Consider the following 19,636-nt stretch of genomic DNA (forward strand, 5'->3'; position numbering starts at 1 on the left):
ACACGGCTCGGCGGTGTTGCGGAGTAGATTAAACCTCTGACTAGCAGATAATACAGAGAATTGACTCAGGATGAACACAGCACACGTGCCTGTACATAAATGACAGGAGAGGTAATGAACTTCACAGGAGAGCAGAGGAGTGGAATCTCCAGGTAGCTGACTGAAACCCCCCCCCCTCTGTCTGTCAGGTTCTATAGGGAGAAGCACACACACACACACACACACACACACACACACACACACACACACACACACACACACACACACACACACACACACACACACACACACACACACACACACACACACACACACACACACACACACACACACACACACACAAATGATACACACATCTCAAATGATAGCTGATTTCCTATATAGTGCAGGTATATACTGGTCAAAGGTAAGTACCTGGTAAAGATAGAGTAGCCATCAAACAGCCTTTGCCCACTGAGTTTGATGGGCAGTTTCTGGAAATGTTCTGCTCACACCTATTGTCCCGGCACTAACACACGCACTTCTAACAAACACGTCATCAAGCCCATGATTAGACAAAGCAGGTGTGTTGGTGCTGGATTATGAAAGCCTGCACACAATGCAGCCATCGAGGACCAGGAGGGAAGAACACTAGCGTAGAGGGTTATTAAAGAGGCAATACACACACCTCTTCACACACCCCCGAAGCTGTAGTGTGAATATTTCAGGGAGTGTGTGTTAAGTAGCATCTAGGGCAACTGGTTAATGAGGGAATGCTATGGGCAAGAGACTGAAAACCCAGACCTAACTGCAATGATTGTGCTAGCTGAGGGCAGCCATGGAACCGTGTGTGTGTGTGTGTGTGTGTGTGTGTGTGTGTGTGTGTGTGTGTGTGTGTGTGTGTGTGTGTGTGTGTGTGTGTGTGTGTGTGTGTGTGTGTGTGTGTGTGTGTGTGTGTGTGTGTGTGTGTGTGTGTGTGTGTAAGGGGGAGAAATAATTGAATCAAACTAATAACATCTCTCCGTCTTGCTGGAGAGATGATAAACACCCTTTGTTCTTTTCCGTTCCCAAGATATCAAAGATTTCTCATGTGTTGAGAGAAGTTTTTTTCCTTGCCTCGTAAATTTTTGCACTTCTAACAACAACCTCTATAATAATCCTCTTTCATCCTGCTGACAAGGACTGATAATGACACACACGCACACACACACACACATTATTGCACACAAACACACCACAAATAGTGAATGTGTACTTGAAAATATTTTTCATAAACCTAGACATATCTGGTTCATTACCATTACGTAACCATAAACTTACCAGAGCATTGCAGCTTTCACAAGCCATTCAAAACCATTAACTGTACAGTACATTGCAAGGTAAATATGTTTCCCTGTAATTCTCATGAAGGCTCTTAAACCACATAAAGCCTCACCACAGAGACCCCACTGCTACCGGAGACTGACATGTCCTGATGAGACTGACACGTCCTGATGAGACTGACATGTCCTGATGAGACTAAAGGATGTCCTAATGTGAACACTGTGTTTCACAACATATAGAGGAAATGCATGAGATTAAAAGAGACAGTTTGATGTCGTCCTGTTCCACGTTCCAACTCCTGGTCACACTAACAGAGGTTCTACACATGCTCATGTTCTCTCTCCACCCTCGTGCCCTCAAGAGTCAATGCTCATGATCAGTCCCTTCAGGGTACGGAAGAGCACATGATTTCCCATCGCTCTCTCTCTTTCCCTCAATCCCTCTTATCTTTCCCCTGTCTCTCAGCCTCCCTCCTCTTGAAGCCAAAGGTTAAAGATAGGAGAGGATGGTGGGGTCATACGTTTGAAAAGGACAGTAGGAAGAAGATAATATGGCCGGGAAAGGGGAATTATCTCTTTGGGTTGGTGAGATCTAGTTATCAGCCTGCACCAAAATGAATGATCCATTGAAAAAGACTGGAATTCAGAAATAGGACTTACCCTGCCTGCCAATCTGAGAGGTGTGTGTGTGGGGGGGTCAGTGTAACCTTTTACAGCAGTGGGCCATATTAGGGTCACATAGCTCAGGCAAGCCCCTCGGGCAGAGTCGAGAAAAAGACAGGGGCCGCAGAGAGAAAGAGAGAGAGAGAGAGAGAGAGAGAGAGAGAGAGAGAGAGAGAGAGAGAGAGAGAGAGAGAGAGAGAGAGAGAGAGAGAGAGAGAGAGAGAGAGAGAGAGAGAGAGAGAGAGAGAGAGAGAGAGAGAAACCTATGGCACATATACAGCATATTCAACCATCTAGCCAACCATCAAGGAGAGGGAGAGCATTCCCCAGGTTACCGTGGAAACCAGCCCACTTGACTGAAAAAGAAGTACAATACCAATCATTTATATTATTAACCCTGTCTTTGCCAAAAGGCAGTCCCTCCAGGATTCCGCGATTGCAGATTTTTTTGCAAAATCAACAATTCCCTGCATATTATGCGAGGACTTGCATGTTTCATGTTTGACCAATCACCGCACCATTTCCACATAAAACAGTCAAATCATGGCAATATTATCGCAGAAAACTGACCCAACCCCACAGTACAAAAAGAGGGCTCACAATTTCAACCAATTAAATTGTGTCAACGTTTTTGGTATAATTTTCCCACACAGTACACTGGTAGAAATAAATAAGATTCAGAGATGCAGTCCCTTTCGTAATGCGCGCACACACACACACACACACACACACACACACACACACACACACACACACACACACACACACACACACACACACACACACACACACACACACACACACACACACACACACACACACACACACACACACACACACACACACACACCGAGAGCAGGGGACAGCACACACCTCTGCAGCCAGTTGATAATGAAGCTGTATCTCAGGCAACCCAAACGCCTCCGTCTGGGCAGAGCATCCCCTCTCTCCCCCTCCCTCTCCTCCTCTGGGACCCTTCAATCTATAGGCGCATCCATGGGTCATTTACAGTCTGTCTTATGAGCACAGAGTGATCCACAGATCCACATGATGCCCTTATATACAGGAGAAGCCAATGCTTCATTGTTACTTCCCACAACACAACTGGAGATGGTCAATACATCCACCAGCGATCACTTCGCTTCTGAGGGAAACACTGTAGAGGCTAGAGAGGAAAGAGGGGAGGGGAGTATGGAAGTAGGCCATGGCGAGAAGAGAGAGGGGGGTAGTGTTAGAGTGTGGAAGAGACGAGAAAGGAGAGAGAGGCTACAGGAGAGTGAGAGAAGAGATGAAGACCGAGACGTGGTAGTGATAGAGTGGGGGAGAGGGGAGCAATGGCGAGCAAAGGAAAGAGAGAGGGGCTAAGGGCGAGTGGGAGAGAAGGCGAGGGGAGGAGAGAAGGATATAAAAAGCTAGACGGCTGCAGTCTTGCTGTGATCTCCAGGATGGAAAGCATGACCATTGTCAGAGGAGAGATGAAACCATGACAACCATCCCCACTGCTGCTGCCCGACACACACACACACACACACACACACACACACACACACACACACACACACACACACACACACACACACACACACACACACACACACACACACACACACACACACACACACACACACACAGACACACAGCTGGACACTTAGCAAATGAGGACCAAATATGAGGCTGGAAAGCCTGCGTTAAAAGGGGCTCCAACTCTTACAGATGAAAACACACAGACTAATTGTTCTGAGTCTGCCCAGCAAGACAGCTCTTCTTGGCAAAACGCCTCCAGTTTGGCCCCTGTAGAAAAATCACCCAGCAATCCCAATCCAAAACCTGCCATTCATTTCAACCATTCAATGTTGCCGAAACGCTAATTTAGGAGCACCACAATAAACAAAGACTGTATCGTTTACCATCGATTCACATTTGAAAGCATTGCAACCATGGCTTCAGTCCTTACTTTCAAGGAACCATTGTGTGCATGTTGAACAATGATACAGGCCCCTAGATGATCTCAATATCAATCATTGTAATCTTATAGGAGGGTAGGAGAGGTGCTGGGTTTCTCATTTGAGGTAGAAAATTGAATTAGGCTAGAAGGCTTCCTGTTTAAATCCTGGCCCCCTTGGGGGTTCCACATAAGCTCTGTGTGTGATACGCGCGCACGCACACACACACACACACACACACGCACAAACACACGTCTCTCCCCCTGCCTAAACTCCTGGTGTGGGAGTGGGACGACATACGGGCTTCTCTGTTCTCTCCCTGCAGACGCAGCACAGGGGAAGTCTATTCGTAATAGCAGCCATCAACAACCTCAGTCAGCCTCACAGTCGAGCTAGAGCCGGCACAACACGCGCACGCACGCACGCACGCACACACGCACACACGCGCACACACACACACACACACACACACACACACACACACACACACACACACACACACACACACACACACACACACACACACACACACACACACACACACACACACACACACAATCAATCCTTATCCCAGTCTGCTGTTCCCACATGCTTCAAGAGGGCCACCATTGTTCCTGTTCCCAAGAAAGCTAAGGTAACTGAGCTAAACGACTACCGCCCCGTAGCACTCACTTCCGTAATCATGAAGTGCTTTGAGAGACTAGTCAAGGACCATATCACCTCCACCCTACCTGACACCCTAGACCCACTCCAATTTGCTTACCGACCCAATAGGTCCACAGACGACGCAATCGCAACCACACTGCACACTGCCCTAACCCATCTGGACAAGAGGAATACCTATGTGAGAATGATGTTCATCGACTACAGCTCAGCATTTAACACCATAGTACCCTCCAAACTCGTCATCAAGCTCGAGACCCTGGGTCTCGACCCCGCCCTGTGCAACTGGGTACTGGACTTCCTGACGGGCCGCCCCCAGGTGGTGAGGGTAGGTAACAACATCTCCACCCCGCTGATCCTCAACAGTGGGGCCCCACAAGGGTGCGTTCTGAGCCCTCTCCTGTACTTCCTGTTCACCCACGACTGCGTGGCCATGCACGCCTCCAACTCAATCATCAAGTTTGCGGACGACACTACAGTGGTAGGCTTGATTACCAACAACGACGAGACGGCCTACAGGGAGGAGGTGAGGGCCCTCGGAGTGTGGTGTCAGGAAAATAACCTCACAGTCAACGTCAACAAAACAAAGGAGATGATTGTGGACTTCAGGAAACAGCAGAGGGAGCACCCCCCTATCCACATCGATGGGACAGTAGTGGAGAGGGTAGTACGTTTTAAGTTCCTCGGCGTACACATCACGGACAAACTTAATTGGTCCACCCACACAGACAGCGTTGTGAAGAAGGCGCAACAGCGCCTCTTCAACCTCAGGAGGCTGAAGAAATTTGGCTTGTCACCAAAATCACTCACAAACTTCTACAGATGCACAATCGAGAGCATCCTGTCAGGCTGTATCACCGCCTGGTACGGCAACTGCTCTGCCCACAACCGTAAGGCTCTCCAGAGGGTAGTGAGGTCTGCACAACGCATCACCGGGGGCAAACTACCTGCCCTCCAGGACACCTACACCAGGAAGGCCATAAAGATCATCAAGGACAACAACCACCCGAGCCACTGCCTGTTCACCCTGCTATCATCCAGAAGGCTAGGTCAGTACAGGTGCATCAAAGCAGGGACCGAGAGACTGAAAAACAGCTTCTATCTCAAGGCCATCAGACTGTTAAACAGCCACCACTAACATTTAGTGGCTGCTGCCAACATACTGACTCAACTCCAGCCACTTTAATAATGGGAATTGATGGAAATGTATGTAAAAATGCAGCACTAGCCACTTTAAACAATGCCACTTAATATAATGTTTACATACCCTACATTACTCATCTCATATGTATATGTATATACTGTACTCTATATCATCTACTGCATCTTGCCATCTTTATGTAATACATGTATCACTAGCCACTTTGAACTATGCCACTTTATGTTTATATACCCTACATTACTCATCTCATATGTATATACTGTACTCTATACCATCTACTGCATCTTGCCTATGCCGTTCTGTACCATCACTCATTCATATATCTTTATGTACATATTCTTTATCCCTTCACACTTGTGTGTGTATAAGGTAGTAGTTGTGGAATTGTTAGGTTAGATTACTCGTTGGTTATTACTGCATTGTCGGATCTAAAAGCAGAAGCATTTCCCTACACTCGCATTAACATCTGCTAACCATGTGTATGTGACAAATTCATTTGATTTGATTTGATTTGACACACACACACACACACACACACAACAAGAAATAAGAAACAGGTCTCCAAGTGCAAAGGATGCCTACGAAGGACAGCCAGAAATAATAACACACACTGTCAATGGTCTAAGTATACACACACGCGCTCTCTCTTTCTGTCACACACACACGCGCGCACACACACACGCGCATACACAGAGAGTCATTCGGCAGCGTTCCTGCTCGCGGCCCGGCTCCACTTTAGATTCACTTCAGGACGCGGAGTCATAGTTGGACTGGACACTGGAGCCCTGGAGGGGACAGGGTCGAAACAGACGACACAAGCTCCACACACGTGGCATGACTTTTACCCAAAGGACAAGGTGGTGGGAAGAACAGGATGGCTGAGAGGGGTAGGGTTGCTAGCGGAGATTTTAGATGTTGGACTGCTAAAGGAAGCTGGGACGTCGCTTACCCAGGCTAGAGAGCATTGTGGTGGGGAAAGGGGACTAGATGAGAGGGGGTGGAGGTGCTGGCCCAACGCTCTAAACGCTTACCCAGGCTAGAGAGCATTGTGGTGGGGAAAGAGGACTAGATGAGAGGGGGTGGAGGTGCTGGCCCAACGCTCTAAACGCTTACCCAGGCTAGAGAGCATTGTGGTGGGGAAAGAGGACTAGATGAGAGGGGGTGGAGGTGCTGGCCCAACGCTCTAAACACTTACCCAGGCTAGAGAGCATTGTGGTGGGGAAAGAGGACTAGATGAGAGGGGGTGGAGGTGCTGGCCCAACGCTCTAAACGCTTACCCAGGCTAGAGAGCATTGTGGTGGGGAAAGAGGACTAGATGAGAGGGGGTGGAGGTGCTGGCCCAACGCTCTAAACGCTTACCCAGGCTAGAGAGCATTGTGGTGGGGAAAGAGGACTAGATGAGAGGGGTTGGAGGTGCTGGCCCAACGCTCTAAACGCTAGGCTACCTGGCACCCTGAGCACCTATGAGAACCTATGGTATACAAGGACACAGGTACAGAAGGTGACCCGAATGGATGCGTTCATATGGGAATGGAATGATGTAATGCCACTAGCAGGTCTCCGTGACCAATCAAATGCAATGCAGTGCAAGAGCCAATGCTAATACAAGCCAATGATTCCAGGGAATATGAACTAAGTTCCCGGAGTTGTTTTGTCCCCTCCAGTAATGTGGAAAATGGCTAGTAGGGTTACACAGCAAGTCATTAGCATAGTTCTCTACTTACTATGTAACCCATTGCATATCAATGTAAAGCCTTCACATAAATATGGTAATGAGACCAGAGTACGGGTTCCAACTGCTGTGTGACCTCGCTAACTTGCATGGTAATATAGGACTGTGCCCCTCTCTCTCTCGTCCATAGTACTGTAAACAGCAGGGACTTTGGAGTCAGAATTACAGTGTGTGTGTGTGTTATAGTAGGCTACTGTATGAATGTACGCCCTAATGTGTGAGTTCTATATTGATGAACGCAGTTCAACACAGACAGGCCATGTCACCCTCACCTCTATACAGCCCTGGAAGTGTTTGACGTAGGTTTGAACTAGTTACTGAATTAACAGAACGTGACAGGACTCCTATTGCAAAGGACGCATATGAAGGACAACCAGAAGTCCGTGTAAAAACCTTTTGCAATGTTAAGCAGACGAGACAAAATTGGGAATAATTAGGGAGTGAACGTTATTAATAAGGATTAAATGGAGAAAATCGGACTTCTCGGCAAAATACACAGAACCGTTCAAAGGTCAAATCAAATCAAGTTTTTTGTCACATGCGCAGAATACAACAGTGAAATGCTTCCAAAAAAAAGGATAAGAATGAGAGATAAAATTAAATATATAAAGGGGGTGCCGGTACAGAGTCAATGTGCGGGGGCACCGGTTAGTTGAGGTAGTATGTACATGTAGGTAGATTTAAATAAAGTGACTATGCATAGATGACAACAGAGAGTGGCAGTGGTGTAGGGAGGGGGGGGGGGGCTATGTGAATAGTCTGGGTAGCCATTTGACTAGATGTTCAGGAGACTTATGGCTTGGGGGTAGAAGCTGTTTAGAAGCCTCTTGGACCTAGACTTGGCGCTCCGGTACCACTTGCCGTGTGGTAGCAGAGAGAACAGTCTATGACTGGGGTGGCTTGAGTCTTTGACAATTTTCAGGGCCTTCCTCTGACACCGCCTGGTATAGAGGTCCTGGATGACAGGAATCTTGGCCCCGGTGATGTACTGGGCTGTACTCACTACCCTCTGTAGTGCCTTGTGTTCGGAGAACGAGCAGTTGCCATACCAGTGAGCAGTTGCCATACCAGTGACGCAACCAGTCAGGATGCTCTCAATGGTGCAGCTGTAGAACCTTTTGAGAATCTGAGGACCCATGCCAAATCTTTTCAGACTCCTGAGGGGGAATAGGTTTTGTCGTGCCCGCTTCACGACTGTCATGGTGTGCTTGGACCATGTTAATTTGTTGGTGATGTGGACGCCAAGGAACTTGAAGCTCTCAACCTGCTCCACGCTCAGCCCCATCAATGAGAATGGGGGCGTGCTCGGTCCTCCTTTCCTGTAGTTCACAATCATCTCCTTTGTCTTGATCACGTTGAGGGAGAGGTTGTTGTCCTGGCCAGGTCTCTGACCTCCTCCCTATAGGCTGTCTCGTTGTTGTCGGTTTATCAGGCCTACCACTGTTGTGTCATCGGAAAATGTAATGATGGTGTTGGAGTTGTGCCTGGCTGTGTAGTCATGAGTGAACAGGGAGTACAGGAGGGGGCTGAGCACGCACCCCTGAGGGGGCCCTGTGTTGAGGATCAGCGTGGCGGATGTGTTGTTACCTACCCTTACCACCTGGGGGCGGCCCGTCAGGATGTCCAGGATCCAGTTGCAGAAGGAGGTGTTTAGTCCCAGAGTCTTTAGCTTACTGATGATCTTTGAAGGCCCTATGGTGTTAAAAGCTGAGCTATAGTCAATGAATAGCATTCTCACATAGGTGTTCCTTCTGTCCAGGTGGGACAGGGCAGTGTGGAGTGCAATAGAGATTGCATCATCTGTGGATCTGTTTGGGTGGTATGCAAATTGGAGTGGGTCTAGGGTTCCTGGGATAATGGTGTTGATGTGAGCCTTGACCAGCCCTTCAAAGCACTTCATGGCTACAGACGTGAGTGCTACGGGTCGGTAGTCATTTAGGCAGGTTACCTTAGTGTTCTTGGGCACAGGCACTATGGTGGCCTGCTTAAAACATGTTGGTATTACAGACTCGGACAGGGAGAGGTTGAAAATGTCAGTGAAGACACTTGCTAGTTGGTCAGCGCATGCTTGGAGTACTGGTAATCTGTCTGGCCCTGCGGCTTTGTGAATGTTGACCTGTCTAAAGGTCTTACTCACATCGGCTGCGGACAGCGTGTTCACACTGTCTTCCGGTACAGCTGGTGCTCTCATGCATGTTTCAGTGTTATTTGCCTCGAAGCGAGCATATAAGTAGTTTAGCTTGTCCGGTAGGCTCATGTCACTGGGCAGCTCGCGTCTGTGCTTCACTTTGTAGTCTTTAATGGTCCTGCCACATCTGACGAGCGTCAGAGCCGGTGTAGTACGACTCCATCTTACTGCTGTATTGATGCTTTCCCTGTTTGATGGTTCGTTGGAGGACATAGCAGGATTTCTTATAAGCTTCCGGGTTAGAGTCCCGCTCCTTGAAAGCGGCAGCTCTAGCCTTTAGCTCAGTGCGGATGCTGCCTGTAATCCATGGTTTCTGTTTGGGGTATGTACGTACGGTCACTGTGGGGAAGACGTCATCGATGGACTTATTGATGAAGCCAATGACAGATGTGGTGTACTCCTCAATGCCATTGGAGGAATCCCGGAACATATTAGCATCTGCTTCATCTGACTACTTTTTTATTGATCTAGTCACTGGTGCATCCTGCTTCAATTTGCTTGCTTGTAAGCAGGAATCAGGAGGACAGAATTATGGTCAGATTTGCCAAATGGAAAGCGAGTGAGAGCTTGTATGCATCTCTGTGTGGACTATAGGTGGTCCAGAGTTCTTTTCCCTTTGGTTGCACATTTAACATGTTGATAGAAATTAGGTAAAACTGATTTAAGTTTCCCTGCATTAAAGCAATACGTCCATTTTATTGTCCAAAGATTGTATGTTTGCGAGCAGAATTGAGGGGAGTGGGGGTTTATTCGATCGCCGCCTACTCCTCAAGAAGGCAGCTCGTCCTCCGGCCTCTCTTTCTCCGCCTCCTCTTCACGCAGATCACGGGGCTCGAGGCCTGTTCCCGAGGGAGCCGTATATCCTCCGCCTCGGGCTCGTCAGAGTCGTGAAAGAAGAAAAAGGATTCTGCTAGTCCGTGGTGAGTAATCGCCTTCCTGATGTCTAGAAATTATTTCCGGTCATAAGAGACGGTAGCGGCAACATTATGTACAAAAATAGTAAAAGAATAAGTTACAAACAACGCAGATAAACAAACAAAAGACACAATCGGTTTCACAAAAATGTGGAATTCTTTGGGGTCACTTAGAAATTTCCTTGTTTTCCATAAATAACATACATGAAATAAGTTGCAAAATTAATAGGAAATATAGTCAAGATGTTGACAAGGTTATAAATAATGATTTTTAATTGAAATAATAATTGTGTCCTTTAAACTTTGCTTTCGTCAAAGAATCCTCCATTTACAGCAATTACAGCCTTGCAGACCTTTGGCATTCTAGTTGTCAATTTGTTGAGGTAATTTGTTGAAGAGATTTCACCCCATGCTTCATGAAGCACCTCCCACAAGTTGGATTGGCTTGATGGGCACTTCTTACGTACCATACGGTCAAGCTGCTCCCAAAACAACCTCAATAGGGTTGAGATCCGGTGATTATAGACAGAATACCAGCTGACTGCTTCTTCTCTAAATAGTTATTGCATAGTTTGGAGCTGTACTTTGGGTCATTGACCTGTTGTCGGAGGAAATTGGCTTCAATTAAGCGCCCTCCACAGTGTATGGCATGGTGTTGCAAAATGGAGTGATAGCCTTCCTTCTTCAATATCCCTTTTACCCTGAACAAATATCCCACTTTACCACCACCAAAGCATCCCCAGGCCATCACATTGCCTCCAACATGCTTGACAGATGGCGTCAAGCACTCCTCCAGCATCTTTTAATTTTTTTCTGCATCTCACAAATGTTCTTCTTTGTGATCCAAACACAAGCTTAGATTCATCTGTCCATAACACTTTTTTCCAATCTTCCTCTGTCTAGTGTCTGAGTTATTTTGCCCATCTTAATCTTTTATTTTTATTGGCCAGTCTGAGATATGGCTTTTTCTTTGCAACTCTGCCTAGAAGGTTAGCATCCCGGAGTTGCCTCTTCACTGTTGACGTTGAGACCGGTGTTTTGCGGGTACTATTTAATGAAGCTGCCAGTTGATGACTTGTGAGGTTACTGTTTCTCAAACTAGAGACTCTAATGTACTTGTACTCTTGCTCAGTTGTGCACCGGGGCCTCCCACTCCTCTTTCTATTCTGGTTAGAGCCAGTTCTGGGAAGGGAGTAGTACACAGCATTGTATGAGATCTTCAGTTTCTTGGAAATTTCTCGCATGGAATAGCCTTCATTTCTCAGAACAAGAATAGACTGATGAATTTCCAGAAGAAAGTTTGTTTGTTTCTGGCCATTTTGAGCCTGTAATCGAACCCATAAATACTGATGCTCCAGATACTCAACTAGTCTAAAGAAGGCCAGTTGTATTGCTTCTTTAATCAGAACAACACATTTCAGCTGTGCTAACATAATTGCGAAATGGTTTTCTAATGATCAATTGGCCTTTTAAAATGATAAACTTGGATTAGCTAACACAACGTGCCATTGGAACAAAGGAGTGGTAGTTGCTGATAATGGGCCTCTGTACGCCTATGTAGATATTCCATATTCCATAAAAAATTAGCTGTTCCCAGCTACAATAGTCATTTACAACATTAACAATGTCTACACTGTGTTTCTGATCAATTTTATGTTATTTTAATGGACAAAAAAATGTGCTATTCTTTCCAAAACAAGGACATTTCTAAGTGACCCCAAACTTTTGAACGGTAGTGTATATTTGACCTAAACACTCCCTGAATGCTTGACAAAAAAGTGACCATCCTCTATATCCAAAATAATAACTAAAAGTGGATAGCAGAGAACATGACAACCGTTTACGCTCACTACTTGAACAGACCAGAGCCTTAGATATGCCGTTTTAGAAACTGTTCTTCGTCCTATAAGCGTTACATGGCAACGCAGGAATTTCGATTGTGCACTGGGTTGCGGGCCAGAAGGTTGTGGGTTCACAGACCACCGTGGACAAGAGTAGGGGTGGAAAGATTTCCTTTACAGTAAAATCATTGCATGAATCTATCATCATATTTGCTGGTCAGAATTTTTTGGGGGTCTTTTATAATAATTTCATGCAATTCTACATCATTTTTACATATTAGCAGATTTTTTTTTATACCACACAAATGACCAAAATTACAGGCTAAGAATGGACAGAGAGATAGGCTATGTGTTCATCGTATCATATTTCTCCAATGCCAAATCAGTATGTCTTGTTTGCAATGAATCTGAGCATGGCACTTTCAAAAGATATGCCTACTTTCCCACCCCAGACAGTAGGCCTACTGATGCAGAAAAATGTAAGCTTTAAATACTGGCTACCCTTCTTCCATGGTTTAACCCAATGAGATGAGGTCCCAAGTGTTTCCTTAAAAGTTGTCTGGGTTTAAACATCTTCTATTGTACAGGAAGTGAAAAGTTTGATCAATTGATAGTGACAGAATTACACAATTGTTTGTCTCCTCGGCTGTAGAAAGTTGTAGCTCAGCCTCTGAATGTCAAAGAAATGAAACCATGTTATCCTCATATGCATCAGAGTCATGTCTTTCCAGGGTATTTTACAGCGTTTTTCTAGCATAAAGCATTGTGGAACAAAAGCACTGTTACAGATCACCTTATATAACCAGATCTGTTTTTATTTTCTTCAAAATCTTAAGCTAACAATGGGTAGGCCTGTGCTTTTCATCATTTACTTTAATAAAAGGTATGCCTAGAGACGAAACGGTACAAAAAAATCATATCACGATTATTTATAGTGACCAAAATGATCACGGTTATCAGTATTATCGCGGTGTTGTTTAAAATGTGCTGGAAATGTTGAAAAAGTACTGATACACAAACTGAAATAATTTCACCAAGTTTTATATTGAAATCCAACAAACAACAGATAAAATTAGCAGCACTATGCACTTTTTGTGTGCATAAACATTAAAATAATAACATTAACATTAAAGATGGCACCATGTGGCCATGAGAGGTAAAAATGTCCCTTGTGCAGGTTTTAATGAACACAACCTTAAGTAAGCAAATCAAATAAACAAACAACAAATACAATTAGCAGCACTCACTTTGTAGTGAGGCACGGCAACCTTCATCAGCCTCAGAAAGCCAGGCCTCTCAACAATTTTGAAATGGCATCATGTCCTTTGCAATGTGATATGAAAGGGCTGCAGTGAGGTCTTGAGCATTTTTTTGATGTGGGTGCATAAGCAGCCTGCCTTTTAAATGCTTGATCGAGTGTCTGTGTCACAACTGAAGTTGAGGAGGGACCGGTAGCATCACTGGGTTTGCCTGCTGCACGCCCACTCTGTAAACAAGTGAATAGCATTATTAATGTATTATAATTATTATTATTTACTTACACACACGCACACACACAGTCTATCTTCTGTGTTGCATTTGAGTATATGCAATGACCCCATGCACAATTTACATAAATACAAATGAGTCTTAAGAAGACAGTGATAGTAATTGCAATGAGCCCAACAATTGACATAAATACTGGAGTCTTGTACATAGGAGTCGATAGTGTTTCTCCGGTTGGAACACTTTTACAACAAAGTCGACGTCTGCCGGATTTTAAATGAACAAAATATGTTGGTTGGGTGACTAAACTACATAACGTGTTATCGTGTGCAATGAGCGAATAGAGTCTGCAGACACACGACGCATACAGCAGCAGAATAACGTGTAGTGTTTTTACAAGAGTAGGTAACACTGAAAGCTTCAGGTTACATTATTGACGAGCTATTAGCAAGTTAGACAGACAAACCATGACATTTTCCCCCAGTCCGAAGTCCCCACATCAATCATTGAGCTAAAAGTTAACGTACCTTGCATTCGCTATGAAGTGGTGGTCACGAAGATGACTCGAGAGATTTGAAGTGTTGCCCCCTTTCGCAGGAATTTTTGTTGCATGTTCTGCAGACAGGGTGACCATCTTCGATTATGTTTCCCTCGGCACTCTTGTAAAACCCAAAATACGACCACACTTCAGATTTGGTCCTCTTAGAAGGCTGATAAATCTCACAAAACAAAACCCATGTTGCATGATGCGCCTGCGTCAGACTTTTGCTAACTTTGGTTGATGCTGGACAGCATTTACCGGGAGTTTTTCAAACCACGGTTTTAATGATAATTAATATTTGAAACAGTAATACTAATTGCTGGGAATTTTACCGTGGTTTATCGTGAAACCGGTAACAGTTTCATCCCTAGGTAGGCCTATGTCTCATACCCCCTCAATTCGAGTCCTGGTTTTAACTTAACAGCCCTTCAATGACACTGAGGTAGGCTATTTAAAGAGTGCATGGTGGGTGGAGGGATTTACCGCCAAATCTATTTACAGTACCATTCAAAATTTGGACACACCTACTCATTCAAGGGTTTTTCTTTATTTTTACTATTTTCTACATTGTAGAATCATACTGACATCAAAACTAGGAAATAAAACACGTGGAATCATGCAGTAACCAAAAAAGTGTAGATTTGAGATTCTTCAAAGTAGCCACCCTTTGCCTTGATGACAGCTTTGCACACTCCTGGCATTCTCTCAACCAGCTTCACCTGGACTACTTTTCCAACAGCCTTGAAGGAGTTCCCACATATGCTGAGCACTGCTTTTCCTTCACTCTGCAGTCCAACTCATCCCAAACCATCTCATTTGGGTTGAGGTCGGGTGATTGTGGAGGCCAGGTCATCTGATGCAACACTCCATCACGCTCCTTCTTGGTCAATAGCCCTTACACAGCCTGGAGGTGTGTTGGGTCATTGTCCTGTTGAAAAATAAATGATAGTCCCACTAAGCGCAAACCAGATGGGATGGCGTATCACTGCAGAATGCTGTGGTAGCCATGCTGGTTAAGTCTGCCTTGAATCCTAAATAAATCATAGACCATGTCACCAGCAAAGCACCCCCACACCATCACACCTCCTCCTCCAAGCTTCACGGTGGGAACCACACTTGCAGAGATCATCCGTTCACCTACTCCACGTCTCAGAAAGACACAGCAGTTGGAACCTAAAATCTCACATTTGGACTCATCAGACCAAAGGACAGATTTCCACCGGTCTAATGTCCATTACTCGTGTTTCTTGGCCCAAGCAAGTCTCTTCTTCTTATTGGTGTCCTTTAGTAGTGATTTATTTGCAGCAATTCAAGTGCAGTAACTCTGGGTCTTCCTTTCCAGTGGCGATCCTCATGAGAGCCAGTTTCATCATAGCGCTTGACGGTTTTTGCGACTGCACTTGAAGAAACATTCAAAGTTATTGAAATTTTCCAGATTGACTGACCTTCATGTCTTAAAGTAATGATGGACTGTCGTTTCTCTTTGCTTATTTGAGCTGTTCTTGCCATAATATGGACTTGGTCTTTTACCAAATAGGGCTATCTTCTGTATACCACCCGTACCTTGTTACAACACAACTGATTGGCTCAAACGCATTAAGAAGGAAAGAAATTCCACAAATGAACTTTTAACAAGGCACACGTGTGTCAGGTTTTGGCCAAGACTGTTCGGGTTTTGGTCACTAGATGTCCCCATTGCACCTTTTTTGTACCTTTTGTTTTTTCTTGCTCTAATTATTGTTTGCACCTGTGGGTCGTTCCCTTGTTTGTATTTAAACCCTGTGTGTTCCTCAGTTCCTTGCTCAGTGTTTGTAAGTTAGCACCCAGCCCCAGCCCAAGCCTTGTTTTATACAGATATTTCTCTTGTTGGATTTTCCAGAGGTTCTCTGGTTTAGTTATTGTGTATTATTTGAGTAGTCTTTGGAGGTTTGTTTTTCCCTGCTGTTTTTTACCACTTTGTGGAGTTGCTTTTGTATTTTGGAGGATTTCCATTTTGTGCCTCTTGGCTTTATTTTTGGACATTGTGGATTTAGTTTCTTTGCCTGAAGATTTTGTTCTTTAATTAAACCACCATCTCTAGTACTGCTGTGTCTGCCTCATCTTCTGGGTTCTGACGATTATTAGTGACTGTTTCTCGCACCGGGTCCTGACAACGTGTTAATTAAAATGCATTCCAGTTGACTACCGCATGAAGCTGGTTGAGAGAATGCCACGAGTGTGCAAAGCTGTCATCAATTCAGTAATCTGGCTTACTTTCAAGAATCTTAAATATAAAATAAATTTTGATTTGTTTAACACTTTTTTGGTTACGACATGATTCCATATCTGTCATTTCCTATTTTGATGTCTTCACTATTATTTTACAATGTAGAAAATAGTCAAAATAAAGAAAAACCCTTGAATGAGTAGGTGTGTCCAAACTTTTGACTGGTACTGTATATAGCAGCCTACAGCGTAATTCCGTCTGTGAAACAGGAAGGCCTACCTCTTATTTCTTGAATAGGAAGAAATAGGCTCAAACACAAAGCCCTCTTGTTGTTAGTAGTCTAATTCAAATGTATTATGCCTACTCAAATGTGCCTACTTTCAGCACCCTGAGCTGTCCATTTCCAATTGATTTTGCTGTGACTGCTGCTTCAGGTTTCAGCACCACAATGTAAGTGACTCGAATCTGGCTTATTGTGAGGTCAATAACTCTGATAAATGCAACATGGTCAACAAACATATTGTTTTTATTCAAATCAATTAGAGCAGTAGCAAGCTATCAAAGTCGACCTCCCGTCCTCTTGCTCATCTTCCACCTCTCCTTCTCAAATTAAACAGTACATAGGCTATAAACTAGTCCGCAAGCAAGATAATGAATGTTTTGGGGCTAGACCTAATCCTAAATTATTTTCGAAAATAATTATTTGACTCTCCTCCTGAACTGCCACTGTAGGCTTAAACAGCACAGCCAGCATTGGTTAGACAGCACAAACAAATGGTCTTGATCAGCATGAGCTCAAGGTTGGAATATCCATTGCAGGGTGTAATGCAGCCTTGTTTTATTTACACCATCCCAGCAGCCATTTTAGAATTATAACTTTGCTTTGTGCTTCTCTGAGCATGCACTTTGTAGCCTATAGCCTATAGGCTCTGGCTCTTTTGATCATTCAAAAAAGTAGCCTATAGCCTATGACAGTGGTACCCACATGACAGTGGTACCCACATCATTGCCTAGTCGTTTTGGGGATGCTGTGCCTCCCACACAATCTATTTATTTTATTCAAAACTGCTTTAGCCGGATACAAATAGGGTATCAGGAAAATCACTAGACTACGTCAATCTTTCGTTAATAAAAACAAAATTCACCACATGCGTGTAGTTTGGGATTAAAAATCGAAATTGCAGCAGCAATTGCGCTAGTGCTTGTCATTGCAGGGACTGACAGAGAAGCAGGCTTGTGTAGTGCAGTCGCTTGCCCTGTCTTATTTTGCAAAGATCAACGCAGACTTCCCCGAAGCAGCATTGTAACCGACAAGAATGTGTGCATGTTGGAAGACAGCGACACGCTACAAGGCAACAGACCCACAACATGCAACATTGGGATACCATCTACCCGTTGTCTGGCAATGAGGATTAAAGGGACATTATTATTACATTTCAATAATCACACGTAATCCGTGTGAACTACATGTAGCCTTACCGTAGCCAGCTGACTGGGCTACAGGGCGGACCAGTGTATTCCCTTTTATTCGAAAGTTGCATTTTAGGATAATCCACAACAGACGTTCAAATGCACAGTCCCACTGACTGAAAGCTCTCAACCCCGATTGATGCAATGAGTCAAAAGCAATCAGTGGGACCTAGAAGCAACCAGCCCGCACGTCTGTGATGCAACCTAAAACAAATCCATCCAACCCACAATAACCTACAGAGTAGCCTATATGTTCTAGCCCATGTGAGCATAACCCATAAAAGACAACCAGTGCTTTCATTGACAGCCAGCAACCGTGAGCGATAGGGTACACATCATCCACGGCTAGACAAGAGACAAGGACTAACCTGTCTGTCCTTTGCCGAGGGTCTTTTCCAAACGATAAGGTCCCACATAGTTCATATAGTGTGCGCTGTTGTCTTTGCCAGAAGATGACATTTTGTGGGAATTTAGTAAAACGTCTCGCAGAATAATAAATACAATTCAAAATTCTCCTCTCAAATCAAACCGTAGGTTATTCCAAAGCGCAGTCTGCTGCTGCTCTCCCTTTGGCCTCCTCCTCCTCTCTCTCGCCTCACGCAGATGGTCGGTGGGATTCTCTCTTCTCCGAGTCCCTTTCTAGCCTATGTTGTTCGTTCACTCTCCTCCGTCTCTCCCTCCTCTTTTCACTGCTGAAATGTAGCGTCTTTAAATCTGGATAACATGGTGTTCTTTTCGTCCGTGTTCGTGCTGTGGAGAGGAAGCAAGGCGCAGAGAGCACAGTTTTGGCACAACCCGTTGACGGGGAAATCTAACCGGATAGCATTTTAGTGCTGACTGACGCCAACGTCGGGGCTGTAGGACTACGCATGCGCACATTGAGGGAGTTTTATTACTCTGTGCCGGGTTTATCCGGGCGAAAGCGGGGAGCGAGGAGCACTCACCTCAACTCAAACAGTAATATGTGTTTGCGCTGCTCATGATATCAACAAGGGAGCATTGTGCATCGTCCAGACACATGCAACATCTATTTTCCATAAAATAAATGTTAGAAATTTCAATCTATTTTTCACTGGGACGGCAGATAAAGCGTTTATGGGAAAACACAGAATCCTCATCACACCACTTTTGTTATGTGCCGACTTCGCGGTCAGGCCAGAGCGTGGCACCTGGCTCACACCGGGAGGCAGCCCGCTTACAAAACGAATGCAATCACATTCAACCGGTTTAAAATCCTTCAACCGGTGTAACCCAGGCTAGATAAAGGAATCCCTTCATTTAATTCAGGTCGAAGTGACAGGATAGCAATATGGTGAATCGGCGCGCAGTAGCCTACTAAATTGATTAACATTGACAAACCAACTATATAATATAATAGTGACCAGCAAAGAGAATTGGTGACGAACCTTATCCTAATCTCGTTTTGCCTTTACCCCAATAAAACAAGTGGCTTTCTGATTAGGTGTATTAACTACACTCTGTAGCCACTGCAGCCTACCTCTGGCTCCCTGTCAGTTGCTCCTCCTC

The 19,636-nt window shown here is 44.9% G+C and overlaps 1 protein-coding gene across 7 annotated transcripts in view; it reads right to left on the minus strand.

The window, feature by feature from the left end:
* Positions 1-18,956, minus strand: part of LOC139576287 (serine/threonine-protein kinase BRSK2-like) — a 173,007-nt gene extending 154,051 nt beyond the window's left edge. For all 7 annotated transcript variants that reach the window (XM_071402215.1, XM_071402214.1, XM_071402211.1 and 4 more), the window contains exon 1: positions 18,478-18,956. In XM_071402215.1, coding sequence (XP_071258316.1) covers positions 18,478-18,568 — 91 coding nt within the window. In that variant the 5' untranslated portion in view covers positions 18,569-18,956. The remainder of the gene's footprint in view (positions 1-18,477) is intronic.
* Between the last annotated feature and the right edge of the window lie 680 nt (positions 18,957-19,636).

This window comes from Salvelinus alpinus, chromosome 5, assembly GCF_045679555.1.
Source record: "Salvelinus alpinus chromosome 5, SLU_Salpinus.1, whole genome shotgun sequence".
Classification (NCBI taxonomy): domain Eukaryota; kingdom Metazoa; phylum Chordata; class Actinopteri; order Salmoniformes; family Salmonidae; genus Salvelinus; species Salvelinus alpinus.